At 59.4% G+C, this 20,780-nt stretch overlaps 1 protein-coding gene across 3 annotated transcripts in view; it reads right to left on the minus strand.

Moving 5' to 3' along the window:
* Positions 1 to 20,780, minus strand: part of SCUBE1 (signal peptide, CUB domain and EGF like domain containing 1) — a gene marked incomplete at its 5' end in the record, with an annotated part of 125,981 nt that overhangs the window by 59,812 nt on the left and 45,389 nt on the right. For all 3 annotated transcript variants that reach the window (XM_082667048.1, XM_082667050.1, XM_082667049.1), the window contains one exon: positions 18,746 to 18,880. In XM_082667048.1, the coding sequence (XP_082523174.1) occupies positions 18,746 to 18,880 (135 nt within the window). The remainder of the gene's footprint in view (positions 1 to 18,745; positions 18,881 to 20,780) is intronic.

Below are 20,780 nucleotides of genomic sequence, written 5' to 3' on the forward strand. Positions count from 1 at the left end.
TCACTTAACACAGTATCCTGGGGAGCTCTGCCCCAGCCCCTCTGGGAGGCTCTGGGTTACAGGCTTAGAGACCCCAGGGTGGCCCACCTCAGCCCCTCACCTTACAGATGAAGCCACGGTGGCAGAGGCACTGTGGAGGCGCAGGGCGGGGCAGGGAACACGTGGAGCCTGGCGTGGCTTCCTCTGTGCCTCAGAGCCTCAGGGGTAGAGCGGACGGCTCTCCCTTCTTGTCCGCCCAGGAAGGCGGTCCTGAGCACTGCGAGCTAACAGGGGTAGTACTGGGAGGGCTACTGCTGAGGGCCATGGGGCCAAGTGGAAGTTTGGATGTGAAAGGTGAACCCCGGGGCAGGGGCATGCAAGGTGCGTGTTGCCAAGCACTTCTGCTGCAGGAGAATGGTCCTGGGCTCCACACTGGAAGGGACTGCAGGTCCCCCACCCTGCTGCAGCCCCATCCCAGCTCCTCTGAGGCAGCCCGGCCCGTTCCCGCCAGCTCTGGCTGGCACACCGTCTCCACGGGCTTCTCCAGAACAAGGGCGGAGCCCAGAACTGGGCACAGAGCAGGCTTCTGCGAGCCTGCGGGACCGAAAGGCCCTGTCTCCCTCTGTCCTCCTGTGGGCCCCTGCTTTGTACCGTGTCTACTCTTGGGAGCTGGACCACAAGACAGCTGCCTCGGGGCCAGGCGCAGCCACTCCCTCGGCCTCACTCCCCATCGTGATACCATGCAGTGCTGAGTCCAGCAGAAAGCCCTGTTCACCTCCCCTCCTCGAGGGGAAGTGAGATATAATTTCAGAGTTGTTCCCAGAAATCCTGGTCTTCAGGGGCCTGGTGCCAGTCAGGCCAGGCTGCCCGCCAGGTCGAATCTAATTTGATCCAATCCATCCAAATCCAATTACGTTCTGCAAACTCGGACCGAGTGTCTCCTCGGTGCCCAGGGTGGGGCGGGGAGCAATGAGGACACAGAAGCTTTGCTGACACGTCGCCAGGTCCACATTCAGACTCTGACGCTCGCTGCATGACCTTGGGCAATCCCTGCACCTCTCTGAGCCTTAGTTTTCATCTGTGAAAAGTGAATAGTTGTCGGACCTGCCTCCCAGGCACTCACTCAAGGTGCAGGGCCCTCTGGGCCAGTGAGGCTGGCTAAGGGTGCAGGTAAGGACCCGAGGGACTTCATCCTGGGCAGGGGGAGCCACTGAAAGGTTGTCAACTGGGCAGCGATGCACTTTGTGTTAGAAAGATCTCTGGATGCTGTATGGAGGCAACCTGCTGGGGCAGGAGTGCGGGCCAGAAGCAGGTGGGAGGCTACTGTTATCACCCTGAAAGGGACGGAGCAGCCTGGAGGGGCGGCAGCGTGTGTGCGGACAGGGACAAAGGCTGGATCTGGGACACATGTCAGAGCCCCTTTCTCTCAGTTTTCCAGAAGACGTGATGTAGGGACTCGGGCTCTGACTGTACTTTCATTTAATGTAACCCTCACCGTAAGCCTGAGAAGTGGGTATGACCGTGAGGCTGGATCAGGGTTGGGGAAAGACGTGCCAGGGCCACACCGTGCACAAGAACTCCGGGCTGCACCTTCCTCTCCCAAGCGCCCCGAGCTTCCTTCTGACGGGCCCCTCCCCAGGTTCCTGCACTCTCTAGGCCCGGTGACAGGCCCCCGCAGCCCTTTCCCACCAGGGCCTATTTTCCCAAAGGCCTCCTATCATCTTTTGAGGCTCTACAGGAGTGTGCACAGAGGTAAACGACGGCGGACTCTGCCTGCCCCAAACCAGTGCGTACATCGCGCCTTCTGTAGAGCAAAGTTCACGGATGCATCTAAAGCAGGGCAGTGGGGCTGGGGGCCAATCTGTTTGTACTTAGGGGCAGCCTTTCTCGTAGCCCCCGGCCCAGAATAACAAAGCTGGAATGTGTGCCTCTCAGGGGTCGTTGCTATGGCGACTTCATCAATAACATCATTTTCCGCATCCCTGTCCCTTAAACACGCAGGAAGGGAAGGCAAGCTGGGAACGGCAGAGCGGGGAGAAGAGAACAATCACCTTGTTACGTCCTCCCCCAACTCGGGAGGAAGGGATTTTCCTCCCCTTCCACCTCATCAGTAGAAAATTACGGAGCCCAGGAAGAAGCTGGAGCCTTGGGGGTGGGGGGGGTGACAGGAAGAGGCTGCTGCCTTCCCCAGCCCAGACTCGGCAAGTTGGCCGAGCCAGGCAGGGAGAAACAAATGTGGGCCCCCACATGCTTTGAATGGGGGCGCCGAAGGGAACGCTAGCAAGGTCCTGCCGCCGGGGGAAAGGCAGGGGCGGCAGCAAGGATGGGACCGTGGGAGAGGTGACGAGGACAACAGCTGTGCCCGTCCGCCCAGAGCCGCCTGTGTGCCAGGCTGAGCCACATGCTTTACATATGTTATCTCACGAATTCTCCCCACCACCTCAGCAGGGCGCTTCTGTCCCGTACTGGCCCACTTAACGGATGGGAACACTGAAGCACCGACAGGTTAATAACTGAGGTGAGGGGCCTGGATCTAGGGGCAGCCCTGAAGCAAGACAGAATGGGGGCAGCTCTGGGCTGCAAAACAGGAAACTGAAACTCGCTGCAGACGGATGACGACCCACCGCAGCTACCACTGTGGAGCGCCTTCTGTGCCCTAAGCACTTTACGTGAATAACCACCTTTAAGTCTCAGGACCATTTTTCAGAGTAGATGCTATTATCCCCACTGTGCCAGTGAGGAGAGTAGGACCCAAGAAAGGCTTGGTAACTTGCCCAAGGGACACGGACGAGACAGGCATACCGTGTTTCACTTCAAAACCTGCGTTCCCCGTGGCCTTCTAGGAGGCAATGGAGCATTCACGGCCAGGGGAGGGGCAGGGAAACCCGAGCTGTCCCCTTCTCTTCCTTACCTTTCCCCAGGGTGTGAGCACGGAAACGACCCAGCCCCGCCCTCCCTGGCTACGTCCACTTTTCCACATTCTGTCTCTCCAAGCCCATATCAAATGCCAACTTCTCCAGGATGCCTGATTTTTCACGCCACACAGAGGCAGACGTGAGAACACGGGCCCCTACCATCTCGCTCTGCAAGGTGAGTAGTTCTGTCATCATTTTACAGAACCATTCAGAGAGACTGAGCAATTTGCCCTTGGTCACTTGGGTAGGATGTGGTAGAGCTGAAACTTGAACCCTGTCCTGTCTGACTTGAAGACCTGCCCTTCTCCAGCTACAGAAGGAACTTTACAGAGCATAAACCTGACTGTATCTTCCTGTTGCTAAAAACCCGTCGATGCTCCCACCCCAGCCGGGGCCCAGGGTTAGGCTGAAAGTTCTCAGTGTAGCACTCTAGGTCCTCCCCATGCTCTGCCTGCCACGGCTCTAGGGAACAGGGACACTTGGCTGTCGGCCAGCAATTTGAGGTCCTGCTTGGGTGTCACCTCCCCTAGGAAGCCCTCCTTGCTTCCACCCTCCCCTCAAGTCCCTCGGATGGATTAGGGGCCTGGGCTTCCACAGCCCTCTGGACTCCCCTCTCTCATAACACCCGCCACACGAACTGTAACTTCTGGGTTTGCTGGGCTCCCCCCACCAGACTGGGGGGGGGTCCTTGAGAGGCAGGGCCCAAGCCTGAGTCATCCCTTTGCCCTCCCCCCACCCCCCGGCCACCGCACAGTGCCCATTTCAGGCCTGAGAGATGTTCGCTAAACCTGGCTACACTGGCGAGGGGCCTGGGCTCAGCCACTCTGGGCTTTGGACTCTGCATCAGAACAGCGGCCAGTACCCCGGCAACAGGACGTGTCTGTCTGCAGGCCCAGGCCCGGCTGCTGCCTGCAGTGCAGTGCTGGCCCCAAGCCTGTGCCGCCTGCCCGCCCGCCCGCCGGTCCGGCTCCACCTCGATCCCCTAATTACACTCCAACAGCATCTGTGCCTGGATGGTGCTGGGAGAGCCCCTCATTACGGGGCCTGGGCTTAGCAGAATGCAGGGCTCTGTCTCCCACCCTGTGCCCCTGAAATTACATCCTCCCGGCCAATTCCAGGCCCGGCCGGGGCGCCAGCAGCCGGCTGCCCCAGACTAGACCCGCAGCTGACCACGAGCCCAGCCCACCCCAGGCTGCATCCCTAGGGGTGGCCCCACCTGAGAACCAGGAGTAAGTCTGTGGGCTTCCACTTGCCCAGAGCGCCTCAATGCCAGACCCCATGCCAGGCTCTTTGCAAGCTTCCCTAATGGACTATCTCCACGATGCTGAGTGCCAGGTACCGTCAGCAGGCTCACCAGACAGGTGACGATGTGAGGCTTGGAGAGGGCTCCCCCACCTTGTGCGGTGGCGCAGGGACGCGACCCCCGGCCAAGCGCTCACTTCACACCCCAGCAGCCCTGTGCTCACTTGGCTGCCTCGCTGGCCCTCGAGGGGACGCTGCTCTGCTCTTCCTCCAGCGCCTCGTTGTTTTCATCAGCCCGATCCTTTCCTCGCTGCTCCCCACTGCCCACTCCCCGCACACAGACCCTGGGGCCGTCCCACCACCTCCACCCCTGCCTACAGGCTGGAGGCCCCCTGCCAGGGCCCCGGGGGGACTGGCCCTTGTCTGTGCACCCTGCCTCCCCCGCAGCACCTGCTGCCCAGCTGGTGCAGCCTCGGCAGTCCAGCCCTTGTGTGATTTGACCCCCGACGCCCTCCATGTTTATCTGCTCACCTGCCTACGTGCTTTCCTTCCACAAATATTTAGGTAGGGTCTCCCGGACACCAGGCCCTTCCTTCTGCAGGACCAGCCCGCTTCTTGTCTGTGCCTCTCATCCTGCTCTGCTCTCCCAGTGGCTGGACCACAGCTGAGCCCGTTGTAGGTGTGCCACCGACACACACAGCGTGGCTGGCCCCGAAGCGCCTGCTCACGTACAGACAGAGGCCCGTCTCTGAAACCAAGCCATCCTGCTTTGAGTTTACAAACACGCAAACAGGCAGAATGGACTGGTTTTCTGGAGCACCCAGAGGAAGCCTCTCCTTTCCCACTGAGGAGGCTGCAGCCCACCGGACAGGACTTGCCCTGAGCCATGCAGCAGTTAGCACAGCGTCCACGTGGAACCTCCTGACTCCCGGTGGCTCCCCTGACTCCCCATGCCTTGACACTCAAGTTCAGTTTTCCTTTTTTTAAAATTTATTTTATTTTAATTTGTTTGGCTGCACTGGGTCTTAGTTGCGGGACGCGGGATCTTTAGTTGCGGCAGGCAAACCCTTAGGTGCAGCATGTGGGATCTAGTTCCCTGACCAGGGATCGAACCCGGGCCCCCTGCATTGGGAGCGCAGAGTCTTAGCCACTGGACAGCCAGGGAAGTCCGAGTTCAGCGTTCCTTCCATCACAGCAGGAGGTGGCTCACGAGGCACTGCTGGCTCAGGGCTGTCGGCCAGCCTTTGGGCTCACCCTCTCCCTCCCTCCCTCATTGTACGCCTTTGCTGAGCACCGCCCGCGTGCAGGCCGTGTGCTGAGGCCGCCGGCAGAGCCAGCCAGGATGCACACACGTCACAGGGGCGTTTTCAGCTAAGCCCAAGTCCTCTGCCGCAGCTGCTCACTGAGTGGGCAGATTCTGTGTACATGGACAGGTGGACAGATGGACGGATGGCCAGCTGAGACTGTGGCTGGCTCCTGGAGAGCCAGATGAGAGCAGAGGGGCAGGGCTGGCCTTCTCGGAGAGCAGGGACGGACCCCAGCCTCTCTTCAGCCCCTCACCTCTGGTGCCTTGACCAGTCCTGGCCCTGGGAGCCCCTGGAAAGCCTCGTCTGTGAGATGGGAGGGAGCCTGCCTGGTGGCTGTGAGGACCACGCAGCAGTGCGTGCAGACACACGTGGACAAACGTTTGCAGAGCTGCAGCTGCCACAGAAGGTCGGCATCGCTGAGGTGGGGCGGGCCTGCTTTTTACCAGATCTACTTCCCATGCCTATTCCAGCCCTTTCTAAGGTATGTGGCCTGGAACTCGCTCGGTTTCCTCCTCTGTGAAGTGGAGAAGGGAGGTCATTAAAGGGCCCTAAAGAGGTGATGGCCCCAGCTCAGGGTCCCTGCCCACCCCCTACCCCGGCCCCGTGTGGCCAGCTCTGCAGTGCCTGTCCCCTCTGAGCCGCCCCTCACCCTGGACCCCTGCCCCCTCCATCCCCTCCCAGGGCTAACCGTCCCCTGAAGTTCCCTGGCTGATCGCTAGGCGTCACCACGAGCACATCCAAGCCTCTCTGAGGCCCAGGTGGCTGGGACCACAGGCCTGTGAGACTTGCCTCCTGGGTTTTCACTCTGCTTGGGCTCCTGAGGCTAGGGGTGCCCCCTTCCTTCCCCAGGGTTGCCAGACACAGCAAATAAAAACACAGGATGCCTGGTTAAGTCCAGATCTCAGACAAACAAGTATTTCCTGAGTAGAAGCATATCCCAAGTATTGCATGGGTCATATTTACACCAAAAAAAGCATTCATTATTTACGTGAAATCCAAATTTAAATGGGTGTCCTGTATTTTATCTGGCAACCTTATCCCTCCCTCCACAGGGACCCTAAAGGGAGCCATGGGGGGTCAGTCAGCTCACACAGGCCCCAGGCCATGGCCTGGCTGTGACCAGGGAGCAGGTCTGTTTCTCTCTCCTGACAGGTGACCAGACGAACGTAGCCCAGGTGCAGGAAAGGCCAACGTGGCGGCTGAGCGAGTGATCCCCCAGCAGCTCTGGGGAGCCCTGGAAGAGAAGCTACAAGAACGCTGGGGGTGTGGCAGCAGGAGACTCCCTAAGGACACGAGCAGCTCCCAGGCGCCTCAGCCGGTGCCTCACCTCCACTGCCCGCCACGTGCTGGGCTTTGGAGTCGCCAGCACCTGGGCTCTGGGCTGGCTCGTCCCAAACCAGCTGTGCCCGCTGTCCCTGCCTGCATCTCCGTTCCCTCCCCTGCACAACAGGGTGGCAGCTGTTACTTCCCAGGGTCCTTTGAGGATTAAAGGGCACCAAGGACTTGGTACACAGTAGGAACTCAATAAATGTTGAGCACTTTTCCCTTTCCCCAGGGATCGTATCAAGGGCATGAACTTTGGCAACTTACGCCGATTGCCACCATTTATTCTAACTTGAACAGACTGCCGAATGGTCGCTTCACTCGGTAAACGGATACCTGGGCATGCACTGGGTCAGCCACCGTGTGGGCCTGGGGGACAAGGGGTCGAGTCTGGGGCAGTAGGGAGGATCAGTGCTCCAGGAGAGGAATCAGCTCGTGCAGAGAGGCTGCCACGCTTGCCTCGAAGTCACAGACGGCTTCACAAGAGGAGGTGAAGCGAGATAGGCTTTGAAGGATGACGAAGAGTTCTCCAGGAAGTGAGGGGGATGGGGAATGGCACTTGAGGCAGAGGAAATAGCACACAGCAAGGCCCATGACTGGTAAAGAGCCCCCCGGTCACGGGGAGAACAGAAGGCAGGTGGGGGATGGGCGAGGGGCCGCGCTCTGGAAGGCCTTGGAAGGCGGTGAAGGCCGAGCTCCTGGTGCAGGAGAGACAAGGGTTCGTTGTGGCAGCTTCATGACACGCACAGCAGGGAAAGGAGGCACAAGAAGGTCCTCGGTGGGGAATGACATGCCCAGAGGGTCACGCGGAACAGTGGCTCCCACTGCTGTCAGAAGGCGGATGGGACAGGGGGGCCGGGGAAACAGTTAACTGAGCGGAAGGGTGAAGCCTGGCCCCGGGAGGAGGGTGGAGAGGCAGGGCCCCGGGGCTGCATGGGGCTCCGGGCAGTGGGCAAGTCCTGCTCCCTCCCCTCTATCCATTTGTTCATTCAGTATCGTTGGTCTCAGGAGTTGGTAAGATGTGGGTTCAAATCTTGCCTGTGCTACTTACTGTGGACAAATCTCTTGGCTTTCTCACCAGCAGAATGGGGTAACACAGTTACACGGCACATCTGGTCACTCCCGTCACAGTCTGGGCACAGTGCTTGGCACACAGTGATGCCCAGTGACAGGCGACAGTTTTACCAATTTCAGGTCCAGGCACTCCGCCAGGGGACAGAGTATACACCTATTCTCTCATTTTGGTCCTCATAAAAATTTCTATAATGAACACTAATGTTTGTCCCATTTCATAGATGAGAAACTGAGGCCCCAGGACGTGCAGCCGAGAAGGGAGCCAGGGCCAGGGCCAGCTACCCCTGCGCCGTCCACACGAGGAGGCCGAGGTCCTGCCGCGTGGAGGAAAGCCCACCGCCAACGCCACTAAGTACTGGGGTCTCTGCAGGGCTGCCTGGCAGGGGCTGGCCGGAGGCCAGGCCAGGAGGCCAGGGCGTGAGGCTGGGCACACCAGCCAAACGGGTTGTTTATGGGATGGGAGGCGCGTAAAAAGTAACGGGCTGGATTTATCGTCCCCGCCTCAAGGGCCGTTCTGGGCTGCAAAGGGCCGGGACAGGCCTCCTCCGGCAGCACCATAAATCTGCCCACTAAGTGCGAGAGCTGTTTGTTCTCCCGCCCACCTGGTCTGTAGGCCGGGGCGGGGGGGAAGAACCTGCCCCACGCTCTGCCCCGACGAGCAGCCAGAGGGGCAGCCCTGAGGCTGGGGTGGGGTATTCTCCGGCATGGCCACCGTTTCCCCTCTTTTAAAACAGCAAATTCCCAGCCACACACACCCACGGGGAACCTAGAACCCAGAGCTGATGACAGAAAGCCCTGGCACAGGGCAGGGGATGTCCCTGGTCCTACAGGAAGCACGCTGGGGCCTCTTAGGTCAAGGCCTGGCCCACACCCCATCACGTGGGAGTCACGCCCCGGGAAGCAATGGGAGCCGGCCAGCCAGGCACACTGATAGGACCCTAAGCTGGCGTTCGGCTGGGGTGGCTCGGGAGGGACCGCGAGCCTTTGTCCGCGGGCATTTGAGTCCGGAGATGGGGGTGGAACAGGAGAAGAAAAACTACCTTGGGCGTCAGAAAGCTGGCCTCCCATCCTGAGGGCCGCCTTGTGCTGTGGCCCAGCTGGGGTTCCCTCCCGCGCTGGGGTGCCAGTGCTCACCCGAAGTTCTTCCCGGGGTAGCTGCGAGCATCACAGCGGTCACGGTGCTCTTGCACCGTGAGCTGCGGAGGGTGGGGCCCGGCCGGGCGAGGACCCCTGCTGGCTGGGACAGGAGGAGAGGCGGGAGCGGCCCGACAGGAGGCAAAGTCCAGAGGAGGGTCAAGGACCAGCCTGGAGGAGCCTGCAAGGGCGGCCATCTCCCCTGAGAACCACCGGCCCCGGCCCTCTGCCCTGACCCGTCCCCAGGGACCCGTGCCCGAAAACTGCCCGGGGACCTCTGCCGAGGGGTCCCCAGCCGGTCCTGTGGCGGTGTGGGCTTTGGGCGGCGGGCTCAGGGCGAGGCTCCCGGCGGCGGCTGACCCGGAGCGGCTGAGGCTGCGGGGCCTGGGCTCCACTTCAGGGTCTGAGTGCGGCTGGAAGGAGGGCTCTCCTGCAAGTGCCACAGGGGAGCCCAGCCCCCTTCCCGGCCTGGCCCCGGGGCGGTGAAGTGCAGCCCAGAATGCAGAGCACGGCTGTCCCCATGGCCCCTGCGGGGAGCTCAGAAAACTCCCGAGCCCCTGCCTCCCCAACCAAGCCCGGTTCCTGAGCTCACACCCACCATCCCGGCCACCTGCTCGGGTCCCAGGCCGTGGGCGAGGAGACAGTGTGGGCGCCCGCACCGTGCATGAGCTGCCCCGGGCACCTGCGGTTAGGACGCCGAGCCAGAGGCTGAGCGGGACCCGGGCTTCATTCAGCCTCATGAGAAGCAGAGACTGGCCGGTCCCGCTGTGGGCCCCAGGCTCCCCTCCAGGGTTCCGGACTCCAGCAAGAACAAGGCCCCACGCGGACCAGAGCCACCGGACCCTCCTTCAAACCGCCACTGAAGTACTCCGCACCTACGGAGTGGGGCCGCGCCTCTCTGCGGAAGGGTCTGCCTGCCCTGCCGCTCGCCTTCTGCTCAGCTACTGTCCCGTCCACCCACACTGCCCCCAGTGAGGTCCTGACCCTGACGGCCACCAGGGCCACCTCCCAGAAAATCGCTTCATCTCCCTTCCCAGCCCACAGTGGGTAGCGATCTTCCCCAAATGTGGATCATACGCCCACCCCTGGGGCTGACAGGGGCCCCGTCACTGTCACAGCAAAGTTCAAACCCCTGCCACACACGGTTTCCTGCCCCTCTCACTTCTGGCAGCCAGGTCTGGTTTCAGGCTCTAGGACCCACTCTCTCCGATGGGCAAGGAAGGCTGCAGGCGCACTGACTCTTCCAGAATAAAGCTGGAACCTTAGACGGCAGAGAACCCCCGGCCAGAGGCGAGAGGCCAGGCCGGCCTGAACGAAGGGCCCAGCTGGACGACCACAGGGTGGAAAAACAGGAAGGGCGCCGGGGGCGGGAGCGGCAGGACCCGGAATCTACACGTGACCCCGTGAGAAAAGTATCAGGTACAGGGAAGGGGCTCATATCCGAGTCCCCCTTCCTCTCCATTGAGGCTGCGTGGCTTATAGAAATGACCTGAGGTCAGGACCAGCGCTGGCACCCAGCCCACCAGGCTCTACCACAGAATCACGTCCTCAGCCAGACAGTGCTGGAGGGTGCCCAGTGTCTGAGGGCCCTCCCTGCTCAGACACCATCCCAGAGCTCAGGCCCAGCGCGGGCTGTGACTGCGCGTCTGTCTAGGGTCTCTGCCTCTCCATCTTCAGGGCCCTGCTCCAAGCTGCTTTCCAATGTCAGCTGCTTCCATTACTCTCAACCCAGGTCTGGACCCAGGGGGCCCGCCAGCTTCTCGCCCTCTCCTTCCCATCACTGCCGCGAATCCCCCCAAAGCCCCCGGCCCCCCAAAAGCCCCCCAAAAGTGCCGCCCACTCTCCACTCTTCAGCTCCTTCAAGGCCACCCACCCGCAGGGGCTTCTTCGATCCCTCTCCACCTCCCCCAGGCTCCCAGCCCTCAGGCAGAACTAAGTTCCCTGTGACCCTAACAGGCTGCTGGCCGAGCCCCTCAGCTCTGTGGCCCAGGGCCCGAACTGACCACCCAGTACGTGATGCCACGCCAGGCCACGCCACGCCACGCCCTGGGCGCAGACTTGAGCACCACAGCCCCAATCCAGGTTGACCGGCACACTGGGTGAGGAAGTCCCTCTTCTCCTTAGAACCCAATTTCCGTGCCTGACCAAAGAAGGGGTGAACCACGGGATAGCTGTAGTCTCTTTAAACACTGGGAGGCAGCCACAGAAGGTGGTCATGATTTGAACCCACACTGCCTAGGTGCCAGTCCTGGTACTACTCCTAGGATCCACGTGACCCCAGGCGCAATACCTGCCTTGTTATTTGCCATCTGCACGTGGGAAGTAATAGTACCTACCCCGTAGGGCTCCAGGGGTTATGAATGAGGTAATTTTAGCGTGACAATATGCCTTGGTCTGCGTGGGACAGTCCCAGTGTGTACCTGCCGCCCTGTCACAATTAATAGCGCCTCCTTTCACTCTCAAAAGTGTACCGGTTTGAACGTTAACTTATATAGCCCCCTGGTTAAGACAGGCAAAGTGCTCATAACGTGCCTGGACGAGTATCAGCTACTCAATTATCATTAAAATGCTAATTCCTGGTTGCCGAGGCGGTTACACAGAGCCACGTGCAATAAAGTGGCCGAGAAGCAGACTCGCACACCGTTCTAACGCCAGCTTCCTGGACTCGATACTGTTCTCTAGTGATGTAAGATGTGACCGTCGGGGGGAACTGAGTGAAGGCATGTGGGATCTTGCCTTACTATTTTTGCATTTCCTTATGACTCTACAATTACTTCAAAATAAAAAGTTTCAAACTTCCAACCCTATTGTTTGGTGTCTAGCTACAGTTGAGTACAAACTTACAGACAAAATGAACAGATCCTAAAAATACTTCACGCAGGCGTCTCATACACAAAAGGATGAACTCTCAGAGAGCTCCCAGAGTATACCTGCAAACTCGGAAACAGGTGAAAACGGCTCCTGTGAGCTAACAGCTGCGGCAGAGCCCAAGGCCCTTCCCGAGAAGCCAGGAGCCCTCAGGCTCACACAGTCTCCGCCTCTGTGTGTGGACCCAGGGCTGCTGGCTTCACATCAAGACCCCCTACAGACAGGGGTGCGGAACGGCAGTATCAGAAGAGCTACCTCCAGCCCAGAAGCTGGGCCACTCAGCACGGCGACAGACATTAACAAGCATTCTCTGGCCTTCAGAGGAGTGGCTGTCTCAGTCACTGAGTTTGTAACAAAAATTGTGAATTGTAGGGAAAAGAGGCCGGGCCAACTTAGGCTGTTCCTCTGAAGAGAGAAGGGATTGGGTGGGCCATCTCAGGAGGTCTCCACTACGCAATGTTTTTGAACTCCTGGTGCTTGAAGAGGCACACTTGGTACCTGGGATGCTCACGCTTGAGAAACGTCTCTGCTTCTCGCAGGCCTCACCCTGCCTGGGCCGGCCGCAAGCCTCATCGGAACCCTCCACACAGGCTGCCCAGGCTCAGAGGCCAGCCCGCCAGAGCACGGGGTCCTGCCGTGCCCCTGGCTGCATCCTTGGGTGAGTTTCCTATCCTCTCCGTGCCTCGGTTCCTAGTCTGTAAGGATGCAACACGCTAGTGCGTGACAAGTGCTCGTCACAGTGACTGGCATGCAGGAAGCCCCCAGGACGTGCGGCTCTCACCGTCACCATCATCGCCGAATGCAGAAGAAGCCAAGACTCCCTATTCCTGGCTCCCACCTCTGATTTTGGCTGGAGCCACGATTACCCCTGATGCCAAATCTTAAGCTTTGTGAAAACGCGGCCCTGAGTGTCACCAGGAATGCCGGTGGTGGGCGGGCAGTGCCATTTCCTACCCATGATTATATGTGCATTTAAACAGGCTCAGAAGGATATTAAACAGAACATGAAACGCACTCAGGTAAACCCGTGACGCCCCTGCTGAGAGAATGCCAGCCTGGCGTCCGCTCTGCACGGGCCTCAGCCTTCAGGGACACGGATGCTCAGCTGCCCCGTGGCCAGTTCCAGTGCCTCCACCGTGGGAAAGGAGGCAGCACGGCAGGGCTCCGGCGTGCAGTCAACTGTGCAATGGCCTCTCAGAGCCTCTGGGCCCCTACCACTTGGTCCAGAGCCTGCGCGGACCACAGCGTCCACTAGCACGTGCTGACCAGGAACCTACCTGCACAACCTGAGGATGCGGAGCGTCCGGGCCCAGGGAGCCGCCCAGAACTGAGCGTCACTCTCCTCCCTCCCTCAGGCCTTTGCCATGGGCCCCAGGCAGCACAGGACACAGAGGGGTGGGGAACACGGTCCCCGCCCACAGGGAGCTCCCAGGCTGCAGGGACGAAGGCGGCAGGTAGAAAACTGCCTTCGGTGGCCAGCAACGGTGGGGGGTGGGAGACAGGCAGTCCTCTGAGCACAGACGAGGCAGAGCCTGACAGTGATTCCTGGGCCGGCTCAGGACAGGCTGTGCAGTGACTGGGCGCTCTCACCAGGGCTGAGTGGGGCACCAGTCAGTAGACAGGGTGGCCCGGGGAGCAGCAGGGGCAGACAGAGGCCCAATGTCCTCTTTACGTCTGGGTTCCCGACTGCCCGTGCCTAGCAGGGGCCTGGCGCGCTGCTCAGACCTCCACAGGGAGGACGGGGCTGGACGCTCCTGGAGGGCAGGGGCTGGTCTGACCTCTGCAGCCCTGGGCGGGTCAAGCAGCAAGCGAGCTAGTGCTGGATGCACGGCTGTCTTGATGGGCGTGTCCTGCCCTGAGCACAGACAAAGCCAGGTGCGAGGGCCACCGGCTCACCCCTCGGAAGGGAGTTCCTTGAGGAGGAGGCCTGACTCCTGATCGCCTCTTCACCCTCGGCTGACGCTCAGGCTTCAGCCAGCAGCCAGCACGCAGCAGAGCCTTGCTCAGCGTGCACCCGGGCCCCGACTCTGCTGCTGGCTCGGGAAACTGGCCCAGAGAGGGTGAGGCCCTGCCCTCTCGGGGCCTGTTTCCTCATCTGTGATAAATAACGATAATAAGAGCCCACCTTTATTGAGACTTTCTTTTCAGTATCTTTTTAACTCTATGAAGTAGGGACTTTGACTATCCCCATTGTACAGACCAGGCACAGAGAGGTTAAGTGACTTGCTCAAGGTCACACAGATGACAGGTGCTGGAGCTGGGATTCCAGCCTAGGCTGTGGGGCCCTGGAACCTGTGCTCCTAGTCATGGTATAACACAGAGATGACAGGTCTCCTCTGTGCCAAAGGGCCCTCGGGGATGAACTTTGACAGGTACAGCCCCTTAAGCGCCCCTGCCAGCCTGTCCTGCTGCCTACAGCTGTGGGGACGATGTGACACGTCCTCTCACTCTGGGGCCTTCCACCACCACCACAGACTGGACCACTGCAGGCACCTGGTGAGGCTTCAGAGCCCGGCCGTGCAGGACAGCTTCCTGCGTCGGGGAGAGGGCACACATGTCTCAAACCCACTACCATCGGCAACAGTGGTGGCCCAGGATCGGTGCCAGGGAGAGAGCAATCCTCCACCAGGCCGGCCAGGAGACCATTCTCATTACTGTCTCTGCTGTTCAGACGACCACACTGGAACCCCTAGGTCCCTCCCTCCAGAGTGGTTTTCTCAGCTCACTATCATAAGGTAACTCCTAGGGTCCTTATTTAGCATTTCATCCCCTTTCTGGATGCAAAGCTTCACAGGGATCATGCCTGCTTTTGCCCACACGGGGATCCTGGGGACCAGCCAGCGCCTGGCACATGAATGAATGGAAGAGTGACCTGCCATCGCGCAGCTCGTCAGAGCTTTTGGAGCTCCTTTGTCTCCCTAAATCAATTTTGCTCAGACTGAAAGAAAGGATTCATCACTGGAAGGAAAGGGAAAAGTTCATCCAGGAGTCAACACCTTCTTGGAGCATAGATATGACATAAGTCTTTTTAAAAAAAGAGGAGGTACGGGAGAGGGAGGGAGCTCGAACGTGCTAGCTGCTTGGTGGCCTGTCTACTCTGGGACCCGGGAGGCCCCCCGGGAGCATGACTACAATGGAGAGGCGGAGGCTGGGAGTGGCCTGGCCCGGCTTCCCCAGGCTGTGGGGTGGAAGAGGGACTTAACGGCTTGCTGGACCAGAGGCTGAGTGGGAAGTGAGTGTGGGCTGTGATGGAGCCAGAACCAGCTCAAAGAAGTGCTGAGCAGAGACAGACAGGCCACAGCTCTCAACAGCTGTGGGTCCCCTCCCACCCAGAGCTGGGAGAGAGCAACAGCCTGTGTCCCCAAATCAAGCATGAGTTCTAAAGGCCTAAAGAAGCTGTCTATGTGAGTTGCCACTCCTAGGGCAGGCACTGCACTTGACCCCTTCAAAGCATTTCCCCTAACGGAGCCCTCACTTGCCTGGGAGGGATTGCTGGTCCCAATTTATAGACAAGGAGACCCAGAGAGGCAGGAGTAACTGCAGAGGCCATGTGACCAGTGGAGGTGAGAACGGCTGAGAACCTAAAACCCGCAACCCCAGCCTGGCCAGATCCACACGCCTCCGGCCAGGGTTTGTGTCATCGCCTGGGAGGTGGGGCCGCTCAGAAGGTCTGAGCCCCATGGCCTTGTTTCTCGGCCGGGAGCCTGGAGCAGACCCTGCTCACGTGTCTGGTCCCCTCTAATCAAACCCAGCTCAGGGGAGGCTCCAAGGGGCTGACAGGCATTAGGAAGAGTCAGGTGACATGAGGAATCTGATCTGGGGAACAGAGGCCACTTAGGTACAAACCAAGCTGGGTCTCAGCACCGTGAACATGCTCTTCTGAGCTCTGACAATCGTCACTGAAGGTAGCACACAATCACGATGAGCAACTGTCCTGACAACCAACAGAGGCTCAGGAGGGAGCAGCGTGGCCGGTCACCCAGGCCCGTCCCCACCCACAGGCACGACCGCGCGGCTGGCCAACGTCCTGCGCACTTGTCCTGTCCTCTTGGGACCTTCCACAGAGCCTTCGGGAGCCCTGGAAATGCTGCCGCTGGTCCTTCAGCGGGTATCCAAGAAGTTGTCTCCTGTTTTTTAGATTGATGCATTGCCCAGATTTAAAAATTAGGAGACTGACACAAAAGTCCTAATGAGAAAAGGGACTCTTCTTTAACCAATATGTCAGTTAATGTAGATTGGGGTTAGTCCCCCAAACCTGTATTCTGGTTACATCTAGATTCCTGGCTTCACCTATAAATCCAGATCTGGCCACCCAGGCCTTTGGGTGGGGTGAGGCACGTAGACTCCAGGCTCCACTGCACGATTAGTTTGAGGCCCAGCCCCTGAAGCATCTGGTTTCCCTAGACGTCCCCCGCCCTTCCCCTCCAGCATCATTTCCCCGCCTCTGCTTACCCAGCTTCCCATGGCTGCTCCCTGCATGAAATCCAAACTCCCGCCCACATTCCACCAGCCTCATGGTCTGGCCCCTGCCAAGCTCCCCTCATCCCGGGATCACTGTGCCCACCATCCCGCCCTTCATTCTGCGTTTCCCGGGAGTCTGGTCCATTCCCGCCTCGCGGCCTTTACACACACCCCACCTGGCCTCACAGTTGCTCTCCCTCCTCGTTCCATTTCAGCTCACACGTGGCTTCCTCAAAGAGGCCTTCAGCGCCTGCCTATTTCTGACTATTCCTCCCCCTGGTTTCTTTCCTTACCAGCCTCATCATGTCACAGCTAGCGACCTGGGCTGGAATCCTGACTGCCGTGTCCCTAAGGTATGACCTCCGGCAGGTCCCCTAACTTGACAGGTGAGGGCAGGGTCCTCACCTGTCGCAGGGTCATAACACCCCGGCCTCGCCAGGCTGCTGTGAGGGCCCAGCTCAGAGTAAGCGTGTGACCTCACAGCAGCCACTGTCGCTGTCCCCCACATCATCGCGCCCCCCACCGCCAGCTGATGCTGAGGTTTGCTTTGTAACGTCCTTAGAACAACCCATGCTCACAGGCCAAACCAGGACCTGGTTCCACACCGGCCACTGTCTTGCATCACGCTCTTTCCCCCTTCCCGTTCACCCTCTTTTCAACGGGGGGGGGGGCACAGCTCCACGGGAAAGCTGCTCTTCAAGGGAGCAGGGCACACACAGCCCGGCTGACAGGGGCTCCGGCCGTCCCGGCGTCGGGGACGTTACAGCTCGCTCAGAGCAGCCGCCGCCCGGTAAACCCCTCTCCCCGATGAGAGCAGGACTCCTGTCCCACCCCCAACCCTCACACTCTTCCTCATAAATCTGCTTTTTATAAAACTCAGTGTGGAGCCAGGGTCCTTGCTTTGGGCAGCTCGACCCCACAGCCCCACAGCTGGGAGGTCTTCTACAGTGCCGCGGACGTCTGGACAACGCGCCCGGAGCAGGTGCCCAGGGACCTCGGAGCTCGGCCTTTCCGTCCTTCTGGGGACCCGGCAGGGATGGGGATTATCGGGCCGTCTTGTCTTTGAGGAAACCGCCTAAACAAACACTAAGAATTCTAAGGAGTCCAGTAGGGTAGTTCTGCTTAATTACCCTGGGATTTGTACTTCTTAAATGTTTTTTTTGCTTTTCTATCTCAGGAACTGTTTTCAAATAAAGATCATGCCCAGGGCCCCCAAGTCTCACCTCACAGCCTCTGTTAGCTTTAGCGCACGCCAGCACTTTACTCCCAGGATCTGGTCCTAGCCTCCAAACACCCTGCCGGGTCAACACCACGGCCCCATTTTGCAGATGAGGAAGTTGAGGTTCGGAGCTGCAGAGCCGCCTGAGGAAGGGCTCCCAGCTAGGGAGTGGCGGAGCTGGATTCACACCCTGTCGGGCCCGGAGCCCAGCGCCCGCCCTTTTTATTCCCTGCCTCTCAGTGTGAACCGTGCCACAGACCAGAGATGAGGCCCTACAGGGCTCCTCCAGCACCTCCTCCTTGTCTAGGGTCAGCGAACGGCGAGGGGCTGAGGCTGGAACCGTGGGGCTGCCTGGTCCTCCTTCCGCATCTACTCTCTTGAAGGTACAGCACAGCAGGCCACAGGAGAGCGCAGCCGCTATGCTGCAGCACACAGCCCGCCTGGAGATTCTGGGCCTTGCCATTATCTTAGCCAGGATGCGCCTCCACGCCTTCCAGAATGCTGCTTCCTCTGCCTGGAAGCCACGTGGGTCCTGGCTTCTGGCCAGCTGTCCCATTTCACAGCCCTGCTGCTTTGGGCCCAAACTGACCACCACTGCCCTGACACCAAGGGCCTTCATTTGCTGGGCTCAGCTGGAGGCCAGGCTCTGTCCCAGCCTGGGGCTGTCCCCAGGCTCCCCAGGCACTCCAGTTGGCTGGAGTCTTCCTCCTCTGACCCTCTGCACTGCCCCGAGCTGGCCTGCCATCCCACCCGGCCTACAGAGAGCAGCCGGCTCCTGACCCCAAAGGCCCTCTGCTGGCTGGTGACCCAGTGAACACGCAAGAGACTGAGAAACGAGCCCTCGGCCCGGTCAGACCTCGAGCCCCCCTCAGGGAAAGGGGACCGTCGGGAATGGGGCCCCACTCTTCCTAGCCACATCCAGCCCCCAGCCCAGAACGGAAAATAGCTTCTCCAGACACATCTGCCCATCTGCGGCCCCATCTCGTCCCCACATAAGAACACCAGAAACACCGACAGCCCTGCTGTAGGGGCAGAGGGCGGGAGCTGGGAGGTGTCCCTGCAGAACCGACACCAGAAGCACACAACAGCCATGCAGGCCCGCACCAGAGTTCCCTGCCTTGACCCTGAGGCCCCCAGGATCAAGATGCGGAGAGGGGGTTCCCAGAGGCCACCTGTTTCCACAGGGGAGGGGGCGTGACGGGGCAGCGCGAGCCAGTACTCACCATTGGAGCGGTGGATACAGGTGTGCTGGTTGTCGCTGAGGAAAAAGCCGCTGTGGCACTGACACTCGTAGCTGCCCATGGCATTGACACAGATCTGCTGGCAGCCGCCGTTGTTGTCCTGACACTCGTCCACATCTGTGAGAAAAGGAAGAGAAGGGGACAAGAGAGATCACACCTGGAGCTACAAGTGAGGCGTGGTCACCTGGAAGGACACGGATGCCATCAGCTCTCCTGGCTGCAGAGCGATACCACAGAGGTACCGCTCGGTGGTATGCCACGGTGGTACCCTCCAACAGTACTTCATGGAGTTACTCCACAGAGGTAGACACTTACAAAGGCTGCAATGCTAGCTGGCCCTGGCTTTCCTGTGTGGCCAGCGCTACTCTAAGCGTCTTACCTGCATTAACACCTTTAATTTTCACAGAAACCCTATACATCAGATCTAGGTCTGGGTCTATTTTACAGATGAGTAAACTGAGGTACAGAGAGGCCAAGTTACTTATCCAAGGTCCCACGGAGGCAGGAATCAAGCCTGGTGGTCCGCCTCCCAAACCTGGGCTCTCACTGATGTCACCTAACCCTCCCTCTCCAGGAAGACCTGCAACTAACACCATCTACCCCCGGCTCGAAGAGCCTCACGAACCCAATCCCACCGTCCCCTTTCTTCAGTCACACCTCAGATCTGCAACCAGCAGGACAGACCTTGCAGCAAGGGAGAGGCTGGAGGCCAGGGCAGCCTGCTTTCTGCCTCGAAAACTGATTTCAAAAGCCCCGAGAAGGGGAGGTTTTTAAAAGGCCCTGACCTCTGGCTGCCGAGACTGCTACGGAGAGCTGCTGAGCGGTCTTTCCCACTCTCCGGGAGAGACAGACCTCGGGGCCGACACTCATTTTTGACCAGAGGCTGCTGGCACAAAGGGTGCTATTGGCTGAAAGGAGTCTTTATGAAGTTCTGGTCTTGAACAGAACAGCATGTTTCAATTACCCAAGTCATAACCCCCTACACTGTCAGCTTGTTTAATGAAAGAACGGCTTCTTAAACCTTAATGTGCCGTGTCTGTATTGTCATTTTAATAGGCAAATATATGAAACCACAAAGGCAACGTGAGCTACTGGCTGCTTTGAGCCAATCCCACGACCCCCAACACACGGGCGTGCACACACACACACTAGCTTTGGCACTGAACTTTTTAAACAGTTCTTTTTTTTTTTTTTTTTGGCGGTACGCGGGCCTCTCACCGTTGTGGCCTCTCCCGCCGCAGAGCACAGGCTCCGGACGTGCAGGCTCAGCGGCCATGGCTCACGGGCCCAGCCGCTCCGCGGCACATGGGATCCTCCCGGACCGGGGCACGAACCCGTGTCCCCTGCATCGGCAGGCGGACTCTCAACCACTGCGCCACCGGGGAAGCCCCCTAAACAGTTCTTTTTAACACAACCACCTTTAAGTACTGGCACCAAAAGGATGTGAAAAGGTAGACTCAGGCAGACTGACCTGCACTGAACCCGGGGAGGACTCAGTGCTGGCGCTATGTCAGCTGGGTCCTACTTCGGCTCAGGGACAACAGACCACTTCCCCACCCATGAGACCACACTGCTGCCTTTGAGGCTGACGGCGAGGCAGGTCATTATTCTCCTGCAAGCTCAAATGTCAGCCCTGTGGCAGCCAGGACGGAGGCAGAGCTCTGAACTATAAAAGCCACCAACAATTAGAGCTAAAACGGTAAAGGTGGCTCTTGCTGAGAGGAGACTGACAGGGGGTTCCGGGGGAAGCTGGGAAGGATAGAGAGGGATTTTTCGGAAGACCTTTCTACACTCAACGAGTCTTACTGATGGTTCCCTAAAGGCCCAGTGCCAGGGTCACCTTTGCTGGGGGCATCTCCCCTCCACACCCCAGCAGCGTCTGCCTCTGGGGGTCTGCCCCCGCCTGCAGCAGACCATGAACAGCTCTGAGCCAGGCACTGTGTCCTGTTCATCCTATTAATAACATAAAGCTAACCTTCCTGGAGTGCTCGTCGTGTGTCAGGCACAGGGCCTCACT

This window comes from Grampus griseus, assembly GCF_964374135.1.
Source record: "Grampus griseus genome assembly, chromosome: 11".
In the NCBI taxonomy this organism is placed as follows: Eukaryota; Metazoa; Chordata; class Mammalia; order Artiodactyla; family Delphinidae; genus Grampus; species Grampus griseus.